Genomic DNA, 21,704 nt, shown 5'->3' with positions numbered 1-21,704 from the left:
ACAGGGCAGACAGCAGGCCACTGTGCAACCTGAATAGCTATTCAGAGGGATGTCTGCCAACAAATTCTTAGAAATAATGACACAGTGCTGTAAGAAATACTGTTTGGAAATTACTAACTATACACACAAAATACTTAATTAAGTATTATGGAAAAGGCAATGGTTGCCTGGATACAGGGGGATTTGGCACACCTTGCCTAGCTTTTACGTTTAAGTTTTTATATCATATTTAGGGTTATACAGAAGACGCAATTTTATAATTACACTAATGATTAAGGCAATTATATACAATAAGTCTATTATGATTTACATGCAAACCTATATTTATTGTATAGGCAGAAACATTTGAATTATGCTGGACAGCTGACATTATTTATAAGGTAGCCTTTCAGGTGGAGGGTGCACCATCTCCATGTAGATATTATTTCATTAGTAGTCCTATATCGGTCTTCTCCATAGAGACAAACAGGTGATCTCTACAGACTAAAGCACAAATCAGATCTGTGGAGAGCTATTTAAGAGTAATAAGGCATCTCTGTAAGTGAATAAATGCAAGATAGAAACTACTGTGGAACATTCCTGGCAAAGTAATAATCTCCACTGATACATGCAGGCGGCGTGTTCCCCACCAGTAAAGTTACATAGTGCATCTTTAACGCTCTCGCCGCTATAGACAGTTTAGGCGGTGCTTCTGTGTGCCTCTGTGCTCGGTAAATAAAGTGACGGTGGTAGTGACAGCTGATTGGACCCTGTCATGTCGCGCGCCACAGATACTCCTGACCACGAGCTCGGAGCGTGCACGAGCCTTCTTGAGCTGTCCGTGCGCGCGAGATTAGACTCCCGCGAGCGGCGCACAGGCTCCTCCACGCGCCCGCAGCAGCGGATGAGAGTGACCCCCGCGGACAGCGCACATCACCTCCAGCGCACACGCTCCAAACCGTGGAAGCCACTACAGTGATGCGTCCGAACCGAACGAAACCGAGTTAGGGGCCTACCGAACCCCGCTGGATGATAACTTCCAAACTTTCCCGTCGGACCGTGTTTGTAGGCTTCTGTAGGGAGGATAAGCCACGGAAGGACAGGTGTCACCCCGTCTCCATCCCCCGCTAGCCTCGTGCGACCCGTCACCTCAGAATTAGTTTTTAGCATTGTGTGAGACTTTTGGAGCCATGTTGTGGACGACGTGGCTGGTCCTGTTGCTCTATTCGGGGGGCGCACATGGCGAGGAGCAAGCGGACCAGGAGAGCACCACACCGGGAGTTGTCCTTCTTGATTCACGCAGACAGCGCTCCTCTTCGCCGGTGCAGCCGCTGGACTTTGGGTTTGTACCGGCAGCTGTGTATGATACCCATGCTTATTATGAGCCTGGCGCCATTGGACTTCTCTTCCACACGGTCCATGCTTTTCTATACGCCATCCAACCTAACAACTTCCCCTCAGGTAAGTGCTCCCTCCCCTCCACCTGCTCGGCCTAGCCAACAAACCTCAAATTTATATATTGGGACAGGACCAAAAGCCCTCATTTATTGCTTATCCACTCTAAATTCTGTTTATTTAGCTTTGTTAACTATATGGTCTATCACATAAGCATATTAATGTTTACTGTATATTGACTTTCAAGCAATAGCCTCTAAAATCTCTGAAAATAAGTTTACACCCAAATAGTAGAGTTATAATGGTACATTTGCCTAATAGTCACACAGACTTAGAACATCTCAGAAAAACGTTCTGAAATCAAGGCAAAGTCCAGGGACATCACATGGAAAAATATTTGCTCAGTGACGCCCATGGTAGCACAGTACACCTTGTCTAAAATTACTAAATATCTTCTCTTTATCTTGTTAAACACTACATCAAAATGCCTGTACCAATTACAAATGTACAGTACCAATTATCAACATGGCATGGCTCATAAACCAAAAGCATGACCGGATTAATTGTCCAAGTGTTGGATCAATAGCTGTTATAGGTCAAAAGTGATCCTCTATTACACATTGTTATTAGCATCTGGTGTTCAGGTCCATATGATAATGTGGCCCAGTGGTGTAGTCCAGTAACCCAGTGATACATAAAAAGCCACATGGTTAAAAGAGTTTTGTTAGCCTTTCATGGACAGTTATGAGTGCTCACGTTGGAGGATGATACAGTGCAATAGGATTGAAAGACTTTAAGTTGCTGCCATTTTGGTGTCCAGGCCCAGCGCCGTGGGCTGGGTAATCAATTAGCAGATCAGCGATTAGAGGAGGCTTTCTCAGTCACCTGCATCACTGAGTAATACCTTAATCCACTAGACCATATGGTTCTCCTGCCAGGGACTTTCCAGTTTCAACCCCTGTCACACACGGGTAGACCACCTGGATGCCCCCCTCTTCACCCCTTGTGCTCCTCTGTCATGTTTTTAGATCATATTGCCTGTGTTTGCAACTTTCACCACGACGGACCTGAAGCTTATGTAATAGTTTGATATAAGGAGTGCTTAACATTAATCTTTGGCACTGAGGCTCAGCACTTGTCATGCAATACTCGTGCTTTACTGGAATAAGGCACTGTTAAGCTGCTAGTGACTCAAAGACAATGAGAGCTCTTGCTAACTACTAATTGGTTAAGCTACCTCACGTTAACATTTGTCTTTACACAAGGAATGGATGAAGCAGAACATTGTCAAAAAACTGTTATAAAAACATGTCAGTGTCATTTTTATAATAACCATTATAAAAATAAAACCTTGAAAAACCTTTCAAAGCGCTGCACTGTGATCACTGGTCATTCACTCTCCACACACATGACTGCTCTGGGCGAGTCGTGTGTGTAGGGGTGAGTGAGGCTGGATGAGTGAGGCTGCACCATGTGTGCACCATATCTCTACTATATCTGAACCAACCACCACCAGTCATCCACATGTGCACGCATACAGAGTCAGGGTGGGTGAAGTATCTACAGAAGGGCATAATGACAGTCTACACAGAGCTACTATTCACATCAAATATACCAATATTCAGTTTTTAAAGGAAGTACCACTGATTAAAATTCTTCAAACTGTGGTTTTACTTTAAGCTATATGTTTTAATAAATTTGAGCATTTCAACCCAAAGGTTGGAAGTTTGAGCCTCACTCTGGCCAGTGCATACTGCCATTGTTTCCTTTGGCAAGACTCTTAGACTCCACCTAGTATGAATGTGTTGTGTGAGTGATTGGGGGAAGTCAGTGGGGGTTGATGGTGCAGGTTGGCACTTGGGAGCCTACCTTCTGTTTGATGTCCCTGTTAGTGATAACATATGGATTAATGCAATGAAAAAGATTTCTAGAAGCAATAGCTAAAACCATTTTAGCAATATAGTATTGTGTTAAACTACACCAAAAATAACCAAATAGTTGTACCTTCATGTTTGTTTGTGTTTTTATATATCCTGTATTTTTTATGATGAGAAACGTGCCTCTGAGAGAGCAGGCGCTGTCTTATCCCTGAGATACACAGTGGGTAGATTAGAGGATTAGCCTACACAGAGCTAATGCTAACATTACACCGCTACCACAACTACAGATGGCATTGTCGCACACACACACACACGCACACGCACACACACACACACACACACACACACACACACAGACACACACACACACACACACAAAAGTGGGTCATAGTCTGGGTGTCTGTTTGTTTGGCCTTATTTTTACTGTCATTTTTTTTCTTCAGGATGTGTGTTATTGTGTATTACTAATGCAAAACAGGGAGGCAAATTAACAATTTCGGGCGTCCTTTTTCAGGGTTACTTTTGTATTGCATTGGCTTGTGTTTGGAATATAGGGTGGTTGTCAAACATAGCATATCTTGTTGTCACATTTTGATCATTATGAAAGAAAGGATGTGCCGGTAAGCTTCTTAGTTCCCTTTCAGTATGTCACACCGAGGAGTTGAACATCAGCTTATGCTTCCTCAAATACAGTGAGCATTGTATAACAACAAATATATTTATACTATTTATATTTGTTATATTTGTCATGTGTATTTGCTTAAATGAACATGTGACAATGAAATACATTAATCATAGTTTGGGTTAGGTATGACTGTGGAGCAGGGATATTTTTTGATAATTCGGACTCATTGTAGGGGAACCCTCTCTAGGAGGGACTTAACAGGTTCATTGTACCTGTTGGTTTACATCACCATGAGCACACACCAGGAATGTAATCTTTATCTATGAGGCTTGTAAATGGAGAGGTCCACAGCCAGGCCTCAGTGTCAGAGGTCTGGAGCAGAGTGCATTCTTTGGAGGAAGAAATACTTCTATTTCTAGTGTTATAGCTTATGATTTAGGGATGGAATGGGACCATAATATTTTAATAACCATAATATGGTTTATTGTGATAAAAAGGGAGCACAATCATCGTTTGTGGGACATTTTGTATAATTGTGATAATCTCTAACAAAGATAATCACCATTATATCAGCAGAATTGTTTTCAACTATAGTAAAGTACAGCGCTGTAAAAGCTGTTTAAATATGGAACTTATTCATAATATTAAAATGACAAAATCAAAATCATATTTATAACACTGCCAAAAACATTAATAATTATCACAACATAATCCCAATTATTTTGGCTATGATCATCGTGACACCAAATTTCAATATTGTCCCATTCCTATTGTGTTTAGGAAATGAATATTGAAGGGCATTTCTATTTGTCTAAAAAAAAAAAAAAAAAAAAATGTGATCAGTATAAGAAAACAAATGGAAATTCTTTTTTTGTTTTTTGTCATAAGGCCCAGCTCTAGCAGAAACACACTGTCCAGGTTTTTCAAAACAGAAGCAAGTGTAACAGTAAACTATTGTTGAGATCTCTTTGTTGCAGGATCTATTTCAGTCAAATTCAAAATCTGAATGGTCACAATTACCAAACCACAAAGACAGCTATTGAACTAGTCCTGAGCTAGTCCTGTCTGATTATGTATAAGGCTTTGTAATCTTGTAGTAGTTTAGATCTATACAGACATGTTATAAAATTAGTTACTGAGATTTTGTCTTCTCTCAGATATTATTGCCCCTGGACCTGTTTACATTGTCTACTTTGAACAGTATTACTGAAACATTGTTTTTCCCCAAAATGGCATATTTCTAAATCCTTGATCCAATATAATTATGAATGGTCCAACGAGAAACTGCTATAAAACAAATTCTGATGGACTTATAAAGAGATAGCTAACCAGGCAATTCTAACCACTTCTATCTAATTCTATCTTGTTAATGAGTTGAGGAGTTGAAATTAAAATCCCCCCTAAAGACAGCATTACGGTAAAGTAGACTTACCTATTGTACGTATGTTGTTTTGGACCTGTCCTGTCATAAGTAGCTCGTGGGATACTTCTGAGTTGCACTGAACTAGTCTAGTTCAGTGCAGAGCTCTTCTCTTCCTCGTTACACTGTACAGTGAACATGTGTATGTGGTCCTCCTGTAGTAATCATGTGAAATACTGCAACAGAATATGAATGGTCTCCTGTAGAAGACACTCAAGTCACTTTAGCTGCTGATTATTGCTGTAGGCCTTTACTTTATTTAATTGTATTACACTACACAACAGTGCTGTGTTTAGTCTCTATTTATTTATTTATCTTGATTCTGAGTGCATATTTCTATTCACCTTTTCTTAAATTGTGCATTGCAATGTTAGAATTTTTCCTCTATGGGACAAATAAATGTTCTCTTATCTTCTGAGCTTGATAGTTCTCAATCCTGATCTTGACGCTAGACATTTATTAGTCTGAAGCACCTATAACAGTGTTTCTTCTCAATAATCCCACAACAGTTAGGGTAAATTCAATATTTTTACTAAGTACTTGTACAAACTTAGTTTTCAGTACCAGTACCTGAACTACCTATTATTTATAAGGTTCATAAAATGACAAAACAGAATCATATGTTACCTTTAAACTGTACCCAGCCTTAACAACAACACATAACTATAATAAACCAAATCAAAATAGGTTCTCACCTTTGTATGGTGCTGGAGTTACAAATTCTGAGATATTCATAGTTGACTGCTTGTATTTTAGGGATATTATTAGAGATAATTACAACAACATTGATGCTCTTGTTTTAATAGGATACAAGTTCAATACAATTATTCTGTTTTATGTTACTTAAAGCTGGTGCTCTCAACAGTACAAATGATCTTGGGGGTTGCATAAAGCCTTGTAATCCCCTAGAGTAGGTCACTCTCAAGGATTGTCCACATTTTATGTACATAGAAGTGAGTTACAAGTTCCCATTATATTATCATTTATGTAAAATCATATTTATGTATAATTGGTTCTAATATAATAAGTATTTTCCTTATATACTGTTTCCTTTTATACACAGCATATTTTGTAATTTAGAGTGAGCATCAGTGGCCAGTCCATGTCATGTTTCCTAACATGTTTGCCTCCTAATTTTCTTTTGTTGCTCCCTTATTCTGGGTCACACCTCTAAGCTGTCTCAGCTTAGTTGCCTTTGGTGGCTAATGCTAACTAAGAACCTGAGCAACAACAGGTGGCATCAACAACTCCAGTGTGTTCATACAACAAGTCGAGTTATGTTCATGCATTTCTATCTCACACATAGTGGCTGTACATAGTGCAGTATTTTTGTTTGATTTCATGAAATCTTATTTCAAACTGTCAGATACAGGAGAAAAGATCTTAGGACACTAACATCTCCCTCACAGATTTGGAGAAGGTGGTGCTGAGAAGATTATCCATGTTACTAAAGACCCCAGTGACCACCACCTTTTACTAAGATGGTCTTTTCACTTTTCTATGAAGAATCTAAAAAAAAAACTGTATTTCAACTTATACATAAATACAACAAATCACAAATGAAAACCCATTACCATGTTTTGGAAATAGTTTTTCATCTCAAAATCAAACATAAGTTGATGCATTGATGCATACAAGAGTAGTAGTCACACTAAATGTGTGATCATTCAAAAGATCATTCAAAGATCATTCAGCAAGTGGGTCTGATCAGCATAAGCGTTACCTTGTAATTACTATAGTAGCTCTTTAAGCCACCTTTCATAACTTTTATTTGATTTTTTTCGCCAGTAGATGGCAGTGAAACCTGTTCCCCCTCCTTCCCCGCTACCTGTCCTTTGTTGACACTCACCTGTGCTCTCTGTTCTTTTTCTGTTAGGTCAAAGCTGACAAAATCAGACAGCAGTAAAGCAGTAATGTAGATAGATCTAGTAGTGATATGTGGTATTACAACAGGGCCAGGTGGGCCAATCTAATTACAGATGGCAGTCACGACCGGGTCTGATGTTTCACCTCATTCAGGGTCAGAGAGATGTGTAAGCACCAGGGACAGCGTTACTGTTAGCAGCATGCTAAATGTGTCATCAAACAGCCTTTTCAGAACAAGTCAATTAAAGTTCTTGAAAGGCTTTCATGTTTACTCAAATTGGTCAAACTCATCTTATTTTTTTAATAATGGTTATGAACAGACAGACAGACCTATTAAATAAATAGCAACTTAATGCTTTCCAAATCAGTGCCATTTACAGAATCCAATTAATCCAAACACTGCTCAACAAACTTTTAATGATTGCTTCATCAAGCCCCAAGCCTCAAGCCCCTCATTGTCAGTCAAGTTGATCGCAAATTGATTAAAAACAAAATGGATTCACTGCACAGTCCAGAAGTACATTTTTAGTTTAATTCTTAATAAATCTTAACTGAAAATTTGCTTTAGTTATGTATATTAGTCGCAGACTGTAAAAAACAAAAGTCGTTTATGGATTCATTATAAAGTAAATGGAGCCCATAATTCCAGTGGAAAGAACCCTCATCTGTTGAAGGGATTCTGAACCTCATCAGAAGTCACCTGGATATAGGTCAAATACTTAGAAATTACAATTAATCAATTAATCACAAGAGTCACTGGATTATTCACTTATCTAAATATGTGAACTGTAAATTGTTATTTGCAGCCCTATTTGAGTGACATGGCAGAATATGTGATCACTTTTTTATGTTTAATGATTTTAGTTTGCTTTAAATTTTCAAACATAAATATAATCAGAACTGAAGAAGTTCGTTGTAACTGTCAAGACTGCTCCAAACCACATGCTTTACTGCTACGGGCTGAAATTAAAAAGCATCAAGACAAGCTGATCATTGACCATTTGAAACACTTGTTCAATTACAACTGGATTCATTTCCCAGACTAACTATCGTAGTTATTAATACAATACCTACTCATTTCATACAGAGATACATTCAGTCCTCACTCATACATTAAAGTTAGTCCATATCCTCCAGTATTTGTATGTGTTTACCGGCTGAGTAACAGTTTGGGTGAGTCAGTGGTGCAGGTAGGCTTAGCAGGCTGACCTACATCCTGGAGACTGACAGTTGGGCCGCTCTGCCTCACATCTAAACTACCATGGAGATCTTTACTAAACATAAACAAAAGACATGGATACATCTGTGTTTTGTCTGGTCCAAGATTGTACACCAGCTGTACTTTTTCTGTGTACCAATTGTTTTCTTCATTGCACACATACTACAAAATTGGACTTTTCTTGATTAGTTTTAGTATTGTATAGATATCAGAACTAGTGCAGTACAAGTTCACATGATAATATTAAAGAAAATATATTTTGTGTTGAAAATTCCAACCATTATTGTCTAAAAGATTTGTGATTTAATCATCAGGGTTTTGAAATTGGTGTCAATTATTAAACCTTTTTTCTTGTATCAAAATTGAGTTTGAAGTTTGTAACATGCATACACATTAACAAGGGGGTGTTATGCAAAATCCACTTTTTTGAGCTTTCTACCATATTATTACATTGTTCCCTCATCAGAAACATGCCTGATGAGGTTTTAGATCTCATTCATGTATATTTGGTCATATTTGAAACCTCATTATGGTTAGCTGTAAGATTCTGTCTAATGCTCCACCCACGCACCTATGTCACCCATTCTCCCATATGACAATTCTCCATAAATATACAAAAGCATGATACAAAACTATACACAACAACTTCACAAACCTAATAGTTTCATCAGGGGAATACATGCTAATGTTTTGTAATAGTACTCTGAAGGGGAGCGAACACAGGGGCAAAGGAAGGGGGGAATCAAAAAGAAAAGGGAAACTCATAAAATCTGTTAATATGTTGTCTTTACAGCAATAAAAGGTAACAGGGTGATCTAAATATGTTATGTGTTAGCAGTATATACCATAGAAGTGTAATACCCCCTCTTTAAAAACATGTTTATTAATTATCTCGATTTGTCTCTTTTTATCAGATCTCATTGTGAAAGTTATACAGCAAAACATGGGGGGCATCAAATTTGAAGAGTGGAGAAAGGTATGTATTAAGTTAAATCTTTCTTTGCCAACCACAGCCACTGATTTGTACTTGTTTTTATGAGTTTTTTCACAGTATATAATTACATTATTATCTATTACATTAGAAAATTTGACATATTATACATATATTACATGATTATATTTCTCATAGTATTCCACATAGCGGAATTTTATTTTGTTAGTGCTTTGGGTGATGTGTGACCTGTTCTGTAGAATCCAATGATAACTTTTGCACCTGTTGTAAAATTGTTTTCTTTTCTTTCCTGCCTGTACATTTGTGGTGCTCCAGCCAGAAAACGTCGTCTTGTTGCTACAGGTAAGCTCCTTCACTGAAATCTCTCACCCACACACCATACACTCTTATGAACAGGATATGTGCAGTTCTAAGTTCCCATGCTATTTTCTGATCTATGTTATAGTGTTGTTTCCTCGTCACATACCTGGAGTTGTTTTTTGTTTAATTCACACATGTTAAACACACAAATCCTGCATATTTAGGATGAGTTCTTATCAAACAGAATAACAAAAGATTACTCAAACATGTGTGAATGAAACAAAACACAGCTCCAAGAATATTTTTGATGAGAAAACAACATTCTAACATAGCTTAAAGCTCACAAAAGTTAATTTCATATAATATAGGACCTTTGAAAGACATTCTAAAAGTAAATCCATACTAATATTTTAATATTAGGATTCGAATCAAAGTTCACATTTGAAACACATCCAGAAGAATTGACAAAAAGACAATGAAATATGAACTGACAAGCTGATCACATTTTAGAACATGTCTGTACAGATCTAAAGTACAGGGTTAGTAGTTTTTATGCAGAGTAAGACAGGCTATTTTGTTGTTTGTGGAGAAAATTATTGTACTTTTTTATTGCAGCCTTTGGTTTGCTAAATTGCGTTTTTTTCTCATTGCAATTTTGATTTTATTGTAATTAATCTTGCAGCACTACTCACAACCAGGCCCTTACCTTAACCATAATCCCACAATGAGACTCTAACCATAACACAACAACAAAGCCTAAAATGTAACCATTATCTTACAAAAAGGCCTTAAACTTAACCAAAACCTTATAACAAAGTACTTACCTTTACTACAGCCCTGTAAGTGCTAACCATGACAAAAGTAAAATTCCTAAAACCTGAGAACATGGAGCGATTTTATCAACATTTTCTAACAACCGTGGAAAGATAGAGCTGTGAGAACAACTTTGTAAATATATGTATATTTCTGTCTCCAGTGGATCTACTATGAAGCGGGGTTCTTGATATGTGCAGTGATTGGCCTCCTGTTTGTGGTGCTCATCCCCATCATCGGCACCTGTTTCTGCGTGTGCCGCTGCTGTGAGAACTGTGGAGGCGAGATGCATCAGAGGCAGAGGAAGAACGCAGACTGTCAGCGAGGAGTCTACACCGCATCTCTCATCGCTACCTCCATCTTCATCGTGTGAGCTATTCCACTGTTTCTATTAATTATACATTTATTTACAATACATTTGTCTTACACTTTATAATAACTACATTAATAAAGCATGAACAAATTGGCCGGTTTCAGATGATTTCATAACATTCTAATGACCTTGTTTCGCCCTGCCCTCTTTAGCCTTAATTGCAACTACAACACTTTCTTTGTGGTGGCACTGCCGGTTATGCGAGAATCCCATTCATTCCAATTGAGAAAATATGAAATAAAGTAGTTTTATTTGTGTAAAATGTTCAGTGTTCATGTGCCTCAACAAGTCAACACTGCATTGATTCTCTGTGAGGCTTTGTGGTCCAGATAGATACTTTTTACTGGGGAGTTTGACAGTCCCAGTCAAAATAATAATACAACCCCAATGATGGTGCTAACGGCAACTTCTGCAATAAGGCGAATTGGCTAATAATAATGAATACAGATGGGAGCAGCTCAAATTAATGTTGTTCAAATGCATTCACATTTGTGAATTCACCTTTTGGATATTTCATGGCAAAGTCCAATGTAGTCAGTAGGGAAATCTGGCTCCTGCCCCCATATGGGCATATGATATCACATTTTAGCGTCGGAAAACCACCAATAATTATTCAGGCTTAGTCACTACTTAATTCATTGCGTAACCAAAAGTTCAAACCTCTCAATTAGGTAGTTTTTAAACCTGAATAAACTATTTGATTATGAACTATTCATTATGAATTCAGTTTTTGTTCATGTTTTAGGCTAATTAAGGTGTAGTTATTATTAAGTTGTTGTTTTTATTCTAATATCTGGGTGTATCTTAATCCTGTTTGTGCAAAATAGAGAAAAATGATATTAATCTTAGAAAAAGGCAAAGTACTTTTTTAGTTTTTTCTCCGTTTGATTCAACTTCTCTAAAGTGATTTGGTCAGTGCATCCAGTTTTAAAATATACATTATCAGTCCCTCTCATATCTCATCTCTTTTTTCATCTCAAAATGTTTATGGGTATCACATTTTCTTTATGTTTATTATTATATTGTCCTATTAACAAAAAGGGAGTCTGCTTACAATGCATAGATGTTTAATCTACCTTTAAACATTTGTATTTAAAATGCAAAAATGGCAGAGACCCGTCCAATTTTTATTTTGAACTGATTGAGAGACATACCACAAATTTGCCTTTTATTGGTCTACATGGTTGTATACAATTTTGAACAATGTACATGAAAAGTTGATTCCAAAAGTGCAGAACATTTAGCTGTTGGTACTTTACCTTGCTCTGACTATTTAATAGCTCTTAACAAATTACAGTGAAAATGTATAAATGTTTACCAATACCACCCTCTTCTGGTTAACACTGAGTACTGCATAGTTATTTTTTGTGTTTGTATCTGGTATATTTTCAGTTTGGGGGTCCTTATTTCCTACGCTGCCAACCACAACATCAGCGCCCAGATCAAGAGCACCCGCCGCTTTATCAACACTAATCTGAGAGACTTGAAAACACTGGCTAACAACACCCCTTCGGTACATTACTCAACATTGATGTTTACATGTTAAATTTAAATCTCAATTCTTTTGTCTAACTATTGATGCAAATTTGTTACAGCAAATTGAATACTTGACAGCCCAGTACACCACAGCCAAGAACAAAGTGCTTTCAGATTTGGATAGTAAGATAAACTTTTACTGTTTACATAAATGAGCATGATGTCTAGTTGTGTTTCTCTACGTTTGACCTGGGTAACCTCTTTAACAGACATTGGACCTTTGTTGGGCGGAAGGATACAGAATCAGCTGGAAAAGGATGTGGTACCATCACTGGATACAGCTTTGCGCATGGCAGGAGGTATCTCATTTGGCCTACATCATCAAATTACAGTAATGTGTTATAGTTATGTTATAAACTGCATTTTGTCACTCTGATCTTTTTAAATTAAAGCCAAAGTTGAGAGTGCCATCAAAGGTAAAGTGAAGATTCTTCATCTAAGTTTCAGTTGTGACTTGGTGTGTGTTTATCCCACCTGTCCTACTGTGACTTGTGTAAACGGCTTTGTATCTTGACCTCATGTAATCTGTGTTGGTTTTAGAAATGTGTTTGTTTCAGTGTTACTACTATGTGTCCTCTGGTGTTTGCATACTGTCTCTGTTCGTAATTAGTCCAAGTTATTTCTGACATTCTTAACTGCGTGTCTTTCAAGAATGTGCTTTGTCTTTTAACTTTTTCACTATAAACAAAACATTGAAGGTGCTATTTTTTCAAGTTATGGAAAATTTTATCAAATCATTGCCCCATACTTTCCTTCAACCATTATTTCAATATATTTACTGTATAACATTGTATTTGTTTTATCAGATTTTCAAAACAAATGTCTTTATTTTATTTTATCTATCAGGAAGGGCAAGGAGGATAGAAGAGACACAATGCAGATTAATGATGTTTAGATTACATATTGTTTGTAGGTTTTATAACTAGGGATGCACCAATCTGATACTGGTATCAAATATCAGCTCTGATCCATGAAATTTTGCTGGATTGGATACCGGCTCTAAAATATTGGTTCTGCTGATATTCTGGTTGGGTCTAGAAATTGATGTAGTAAGACAATTTTACAGATTGTATGTGGTCTCAGAATGTTTGAGCTTTGAATACATAATTGTTCTGTAGTGACTTGAAAGATAAATAAGAGCTACATAACACATTTTGTTATATAATATTTTTTGTTTTGAGGAAAATAGTATAGTATCTTTGCACTGTTATTGGTTGATATTGGGTATTTGTGTCATTTTTTGCAGCCATGCGTGAAACCAAAGAGGCGCTGGAGAGTGTGGGCTCATCTCTGGAAGTGCTTCAGGAGGGAACATCCAAACTCCAGAACAGCCTGTCCGGAGAGCGAGCGTCTCTGTCCAACACTCTGTCTGACCCGGCCTGCACCAACGGAGCCGTGTCCCCCACATGTAACGCCATCCGCTCCACGCTAGCTCAACTGGGGGTCAGCGCTGACTTCTCCAAGGTAACCAAGAAATGCACCCAGGATTTTATGTTTTTATTACGGATAGGTTATCAGTCATATTGGTGAGTTTCTCCAGATATCGATATTGATGAGATATTGAAAATTTGTTTGATAGTTGGCACTTTTTTTTGCACTGCTCAGTCTTTGTGTGTCCATATGCTGGCTCAAAATCTTATGGGAATGTCCCCATATTTTATTTAATATTTGTGTTTAGTTAAAGGTGAATGAACATTGATTTTAACCATGCAGAATTTTTTTTTTCTCTAATCAGGGGGACTATGGAGCTTAACAGTGACCGCCCACTATTCTGGAAGTTTTTCCATAGACTTTCAGAAAAAAAAGAGATTTAAAAGTTTCAGTGCTTGCTCAGGGCTGTTCAGCTACATGGTGACTAATGAGCATAAGATCTACAATTTTATTTAAAATCTGTTTCTTAAACTTTTTAACCTTTGAGTTTTTAAAGCTGAGTTTTGAGGACTGAATCTTGCACTTTGAATGTGCTTTTTGGACTTAAAACATCTGTGTTATGGATGTTAGTGACCAGATAAGTTGGTTAGCCTGATGTCTCTGAACTTTGAAATTTGACTTTCTTGAAAAATGTAAAAGTTTATGGGAAAAATGACTGGAAAATTTTGCTCCAAAACAGGAGTGAGTGGTCACTGTTGAGCTCTATAAACCTCTTCCTATTTTTAACTGATTTCACATCAGTATTGTGGTTTACGATGAACAAAATGCTGATAATTTAAGTGTGTGATTCATTATCACCCAGTTCCAGAATAAATCTGTCATCTTTATTTTTATGAATGTTAACAATGTGTATTTTGAATGTTTACTCATTTTGTTTGTTCTTCTTTCAGCTTCCAGATGTCAACCATGCCTTGGATAATGTCAATAATGTCCTCAAAACAGACCTGAGCAACATTTTACAAAAGGTAAGGCTCTCTCAACAAGTTTAAATATTTGTTTTAAAAAGTTTCTCAACATTTTGTTAATAGAAAACACATTCTTTGCTTTTCTCTCTTCTTTGACTTCACTTTCAGGGTTACTCATCTTTTAATGACACTCCCAAACTGGTTAAAGAACAAACTAGAAATATTGTTGCAGGTACACTACCCGACCTTTGTAGTAGTTCAAGTCTGAAAATGAAAATCGTATTAATAAATCAGATAGTTTGATATAACTAACCCGACTAAACTTAACTTGCTGCTTTTCTTTTCCCTCACGCCACGTCTATGTACAGCTTTGCCTCGTAAGTTCTATCTTCGTCTCAAAACTCTTAAGATTTAATTCGTCATGAACAAATAGTTTTCTAGAATGATTCAGACTCAGTCATTTAACCTTAACCCCTTAATTAACTATTTGTTTATTATGATTTGTTCATGCTTTATATAGGCTAATTGAGATGTATTAATTATAAAGTGATACCAAATATATGTTTTTTTTCTATGTGTCTCTCTACAGGAGTGAAAGGCATGCTGGATAAGACTGGCTCAGAGATCACCAATTTCGCCAAAATGTACCCAGTAGAAGCCTCTTTGACGAATTTCACTATTTTCCTCAGTCAAGGCCAGAAAAATATTGAAGCATATTACCCACAGATAGATCAGATGGACTTTTACAGGTTGGTTTTACCATATAGTCTATAATTGTCACCACAAATATGACAAATATTATAACACAACATTATAAAGACATGTTTGCTTCAATTAAGTTCTTTCGAGACATATTTTCAAAGGGCTCAGTCAGAATCATATTCTCAAATTGAGTTCTGTGTTTATGTTTATTGTCTGTCCTCCAGGTGGATTGGCTGTGTGGTGATTCTGTGCATGGTGGTCCTGGTCCTGGCCTTCAATCTCCTGGGTCTGCTGTGTGGCACCTGTGGTTATGACAAACAGGCCACGCCCACCACCCGTGGCTGCCTTTCCAATACCGGGGGCAACCTACTCATGGCGTACGTTACCACGTTACATGTGTTCATGTGTTCATGTGTTTATCATTAAAAACACTGTTATTGATGAAGAATGTTTTTGATGATAATTATGGTCTTATATTGTGTTTTTGCAGTGGGGTAGGCTTCTCCTTCCTCTTTTCTTGGGTGCTTATGGCCTTGGTAATGACCCTGTTTGTTGTCGGTGGCAACGTGGAGAAGATGCTATGTGAGCCTCTGGCCAACAGGCAGATATTCAAGGTACTATAGTGGCCTATTGCTGTGCTCTGTCACTCGCAGTGCTTCATTCAGATGACACTGTTACATAATGAACCCTACAGTTCAGTGCTGTCACATATTGACCTGTTTATTGTGTTTCATGGGTAGATCATTGACACTCCATTCCTGGTTCATCCGGCAAAGAAGAACTTTCTTCCAGGGATGCTCTTCCAAAATCCCAACATAGACTTGACTATTGGAAGCATGTACAGGTAAACGGTGCCACCTGCTGGTCTGTAAAAATGTGAAGAAATCTCACATATTTCATTGTGTCATAACAATTTAATGGCAACATTTTTGTTTTGCTTTGTTTTTCTTTGCAGAGAATGCTATGAAAACAATGGCCTGTACCATGCTCTGCAACTAGAAACATTGTTCAATGTCAACTCCTTCTTCAACAGAACTGTGGTATGCACCTGCTTCCAACTGGTCACAATAATGAATGGTTACATTGTTTGTGATAGTGATAAACACATGTTTGTGTCTTTTCTTATTGCAGTACAACAAGGACCTCTCAAAACTCTTGGAAGGTGTGCAGGTGGATCTGCAAGACGTCTCACTGCTGGAGCAGGCTGGCAGAGACAACCTCATCAACTTTGCCAACGCAGGACTTGGACACATCGACTACCAGGCGTACCTGGCCGAGGTAAGCCCTCTTGTTTGTTATAGAGCGAATGGATTAGAGGCTGCATTACATAATAGGTCCATCCTGTGCTGTAAATTCTTGTTGCACACTTTGTAAATGATTTTTCTGGAAAAGACTTTTAGATTAAAGGGTATGTGCACTGAACTCAAAACTATTGTTCACCTAAAACTATGACCCAAATGTCACATTACAATGCATTAAGAGTTAGTATCCGGTTGTCTACTTAAGGGACAGAAATTAAAGACATAATTTTGAGAAATTGTACTACACAGATGATTGTTTAATAATGCATCATTATTTGCATAATTTTCAGCTAAACAAAGGGGTCACTCTCGTGGATTTGCTATCATTTTCTGCAGACTTAGAAGCTCAGGCTGACAACCTGGTAATTGTAAAACAGATTTTCTTCTCTCTTTATTAGCTAAATAGAGGTTATCTGCATTTTGAACAAATGTTAACTCAGTTGTTGACTATGTTTGCAATTTCCCATCAGCCACGTGGGGCATTAGAAAATGCCCTGAAAGGACATGCGAGCAGTATTCGACAAATTCACAGAGAGCAGGTCCTTCCACTGGAGCAAGCCATGGTGAGTATCTCTTTACCTACCATACATCCACTCAACTCAAGTCCAGTGTCCAGCATAAGCAATACAAGCTTTTTCTTCTTCCTTTCTGAAATCACTTTATGATGGCAGAAATTTGTCAAAGCACGGGTAAGCTGATTTTAGTGTAAGACCCTGTGGAATGACCTGGCTGTAGCAGATGTGAAACTGTGCTGTTCTGTGAATTGTGTTTTCGTTAGCTGTTCCAATGTGTCTGAGATTCAATTACATAACTACTATACTGTATGTTCTTGGCTTACAGAGTACAATGAGTCAGAGTATCAAACAGCTGCAGAGGACGTCCACTGAGCTTCCTGTAAGACAAGATTCGTTTTTTCACATTGTTTAAATAAAAAAGGCATGAAAACATGAAAATACGTATTTCACTTACGTACAGGTAAAGGTCAACAATATCCTGAGTGCTATTGATGCAGCAGAGTACCTGATCACACACAACGCCTCCCATGTAGTCAAACAGGTAAAGACAATCTTATAGAAAATGCAGCATGGCTAAAAAAGATCCACTCAGGTGGTTTACATAACTTTTCATTACTTGTTCCTTACCTTATGGTTTATACAGCTGCAGCCATATTTATGTCAGACAGATAAAAGCTGTTTGGTGCTGTGTAATTTTAAATGTATTTGTGCCATTTCAGGAAACAAAAGCCTACACAGACAGTCTCATAGGATACTTCAAACAGTACACAAACTGGGTAAAAAACTCTGTGAGTATATAATCTGTCTCATAAATGATTAACTTAAATAAATAAATAAAGTGGATACTTACCAGCTGGTGTCTGCATCCACAGCTGATTGCAGAGGTGGCGCAGTGTAAGCCCATCAGTAACATTGTGGACAGTCTGGAGATAGTAACGTGCAGCTTCATTATCGACTCTGTGGTAAGAGCCAGAACACTGTGAGCGTGTGTGTAGACCATGTGCAGCTGGATGTGGACCAGAAACAAGAAGGCCTCTTTGAGAGTGAAGGGCTTGGGGAATAAAACATGGCTACTTTCACATACATGAGGACAGCATGTTCCCAAGCCCCCAGCACAGCACACACATTTAAAGAAGTAGAGCGATAGAACAAAGATCCTTCACTATATTCAGCCTCTGGCTCAGCTGAGCAGTAAAGTTAATGTTTATATATTAGCTGTATATCATACATGTTGAGTTTGTGAGCAAATGAAAGGGTCAAAGAAGCCATGCAGTGTGGTAAATAAAACAGAGAATCTGTTATATCCTGGCTGCAGCCACTGTACATGTGTGCACGTGTGACTGGGGAGGACAGGATGTTCTGAGCCTCATTAGACTGTGCTAAGGCTCACACACATGCTTTCTATATGAAGGGCATTTTAATTGGTGCCCTATACAATGTAATTTAGAAACCTCAAAGAACCACATTAGAACCGGAGGAGGAAATGTATAAATGTGTTACAATTTTCTTGCAGTAGTTGATCTTGTTTGTGTTTCAGAACACCTTCTGGTTTGGTTTGGGAGGCTGTTGCATCCTGCTTATTCCCAGTATTATCTTCTCTGTGAAATTGGCCAAATACTACAGAAGAATGGACACAGAGGATGTCTTTGAAGAGTGAGTTTCCACATTTTCCTATATTTAGTCCAATATCTACTGGTTTTGTCCTTCACTGTTTCCTAGTATTGTTCTTATTTCATCTGTTTATATTCTTTCTTTTCATGAACTCTCTTTCATGAACTCTCTTTGGCTTTTCTTCAATACAGCAAGACTTTTGTCACCCTTACTTTCATATCTTGCCACTTACTTCAGCATGAGCTTTTACATCTGCTTTCCCGTCCTATTATGGATTGGACTGCATGTCTTCACTTCCTCATCTAATCAGCATCTCCTGCTCTTTTGTGGCGTTACGGGTTGTTGGAGTCTTATGAACCCAGTTTCATCAATAATCTCTGACTGTAGTCACCTTTTGAGCATTGAGAAGTAAAAATCATTCTCCATGAATGATATTGATTGCAACTAAAGTGCTTATGTGTTTGTATATGTAGCTGCTCCCCTTATTTTGACACTATGAGCCGGTTCCCTCGTGCCTCTGCTCCACCTTGTTACCCCGACTGGTGATGCAAAGGAACATTCTCCCCCAGCAGGAAGGTACTTGAGAGGTCGTCATTTCAAATAATCTACTCACCAACTAATCAGTCCGTCTGTTCATTCATTCATTTTTTCATCTGGAGGCTGATACTGACACTTTTTCATCTTGCACTGATCTTCCATCAACACTTATATACTACTGCACTTTGAAAAAAAGTGCACAGTATAACTTTTCTGGTGGAGGGTCTGTCATCTGTCTCATGGAGATATGATGATTATGTTGTATTGTGAATTGTATGTGCAGGTTTGAAATTAAAAAAACTAACTAACTATGATGGCTTTGCCTTGAATGCTACACAGTGATGTTAAACTTGGAGATAGAGGAAACATGGAGGTAGACAGGTTTAATGCTCTACTGTGGAACATTCCAGGCAAATCAATAATGTCTCCATGCAGTTGAGTACTTGGTGGAGCTTCATAAGAAAAGTTGCATAGTGCATCTTTAAATTACAAACCTTGTGGATTTTAAACCATTACTCTGAAAACATTGTTAGTGGTGCTTAGAAAATGCACAATATTATGAGGAGCAACTTATGAACGGTTCTGTACTAGTAAGTATGTGAATATGTTTCTAGAACAGGCGTTTTAATTTCAATCCTCTAATTAGTTTTTCTCATTATAACCCTAGAACCCCATCTGTGCATGAAACATTAAGTGTATGATGTGTATCTAATGCATGTTTTCCATACATTATTATTATACATTATCTGTATTTTTTTTTTTTTTTATAATAGAAAATATTAATTTATTTATTATTTGGTTTCTTTCCCACAGTGGCCAGGAAAATTGGAACTGAATATGGTAAGTGCTAATTAATGTTCAAATTGTTTATTTGAATATGCGGTAAAATCTTCTTTTCTTAACTTTGCAGAAATGACAAAAGGGAAATCTCTATCATAAACTATGGGGATTCTTGATCTCTACTGACTCTTCAAGCCATTTGACAAAAATCTGTGATACAAGCCAAGTGTTGTTAACCAAACACTATCTTCATACAACAGTAGTAGTCTTTATCTTTATTTAGTTTTTACATTATGAACTGTCAGAGCATTGTGGCTCTGTGTGGATAGATGTTTCTGTTGTAACTACATCAGTTGAACTTGCAAAAACAATGTACATTTTTTACGCTTTCAGGTACTGAAAGTTTTATATATTTTGTCAATATGTGTTTTTATAAGTGAGTGAGTTTTTAGTTCTAGTTACTTTTCATTGTTGTCTATTGTCTGTTGTCCACACCCACCCTGTAAATACAGTAGTTCGTAGTTACATTGACCAGGTAGCCATTTCATTCATTGGAAAGGAGCAACATTTCCACTCTTTTTAAAGATCTTTTAAAACTGTATTCTCCTGGTCTATGCCACTGTAAGTAAAATGGTACCGGATATTTTTTTGTGTGAGACTGATCATGACTATTTGGGAAAAAAAAAAATTGTAATTGGTGCATTCATTTTTATGTGCTAATGGTCTCTTTTGATTTTAGAGACCAAACTAAGACAAAAACAATACTGTGAATTTGCAACAAACGTGAATAAAATTTTTACCACTATAAATATTCCAGTTGATTTCTTCTTACATAGGTGCAATCACTTATAGTTATTTAGTGATTAATTACTCAAACTAATAGTCTTTCATCATGTTTTTTTGTGTGTGTTTCATGTTATATAAAATCAACAGCTGCCAAAACACACGGAACCGAAAATTCCAGAGAACATTCTTGTAACATATGCAGTAGGGCCAGGACATGCGCACACAGACCAGAGAGCTGTGGTTTGGGGGTTGATAGGTTCGGGGCAGGAGCGTTAGTGTGAGTTAGGGAGGGGGTGAGATGACAGAGGGAGGTGGCGTGACGCGGCTGCATCCTATCAGAGCAGGATTACTTTAATTTAATTTTAAAGAAACATATGCTCTGGAAACGAACACAGATGACATGCTTATTCTACACTAGCCGAATTTGTAAAAGGCATCATATTCAGTAGAATGGGAATATGACACGCCTAATACACTCCTGTGTATAGCACATATGCGTTTGGTGCTACAATAGGAACACTAACATTTATGCATTTATTTATCATAAGGAAACTAACAAGAGGCAATTTCTGTTTAGATTAGAGAATGTGAATGAATCGGTAATCTACCAAGACATTATCATATAGAGGAAATTGTACAAATATCCAATGATTTAGGAAAAGCCCTTTCGAAAAAATGCAATCAGAGAATTTAGTTTTAAGCAATATCACAACCCATCTAAGAAATAATGACTTACAGTTCTCATGTTTTTATGTCAGAAATTGATTCTAACTCACAC

The 21,704-nt window shown here is 37.4% G+C and overlaps 1 protein-coding gene across 2 annotated transcripts; it reads left to right on the top strand.

Annotated features, from left to right (window-relative positions):
* The first annotated feature begins 765 nt into the window (after positions 1-765).
* Positions 766-20,932, top strand: prom1b (prominin 1 b). Of its 2 annotated transcripts, XM_020932955.2 has the most exons (26): positions 766-1,440; positions 9,299-9,360; positions 9,652-9,678; positions 10,613-10,818; positions 12,215-12,335; positions 12,418-12,481; positions 12,568-12,657; positions 13,605-13,822; positions 14,680-14,754; positions 14,863-14,926; positions 15,284-15,443; positions 15,621-15,773; positions 15,887-16,010; positions 16,137-16,240; positions 16,352-16,436; positions 16,528-16,674; positions 16,988-17,059; positions 17,168-17,260; positions 17,538-17,591; positions 17,673-17,753; positions 17,932-18,000; positions 18,085-18,174; positions 18,750-18,865; positions 19,297-19,399; positions 20,174-20,200; positions 20,271-20,932. In XM_020932955.2, exons 1-24 carry the CDS (start codon positions 1,170-1,172, stop codon positions 19,367-19,369), a joined length of 2,619 nt encoding a protein of 872 aa, XP_020788614.1. In that variant the 5' UTR covers positions 766-1,169; the 3' UTR covers positions 19,370-19,399; positions 20,174-20,200; positions 20,271-20,932. The 2 variants fall into 2 exon arrangements, with proteins under 2 accessions (XP_020788614.1, XP_055014679.1); XM_055158704.1 differs by lacking the exon at positions 19,297-19,399.
* Positions 20,933-21,704: the final 772 nt, after the last annotated feature.

The sequence above is a fragment of the Boleophthalmus pectinirostris genome, unplaced genomic scaffold (assembly GCF_026225935.1).
Source record: "Boleophthalmus pectinirostris isolate CB_2022bp ecotype Guang Dong unplaced genomic scaffold, ASM2622593v1 HiC_scaffold_22, whole genome shotgun sequence".
NCBI lineage: Eukaryota > Metazoa > Chordata > Actinopteri > Gobiiformes > Gobiidae > Boleophthalmus > Boleophthalmus pectinirostris.
This window is presented reverse-complemented; position numbering and strand designations above follow the sequence as displayed.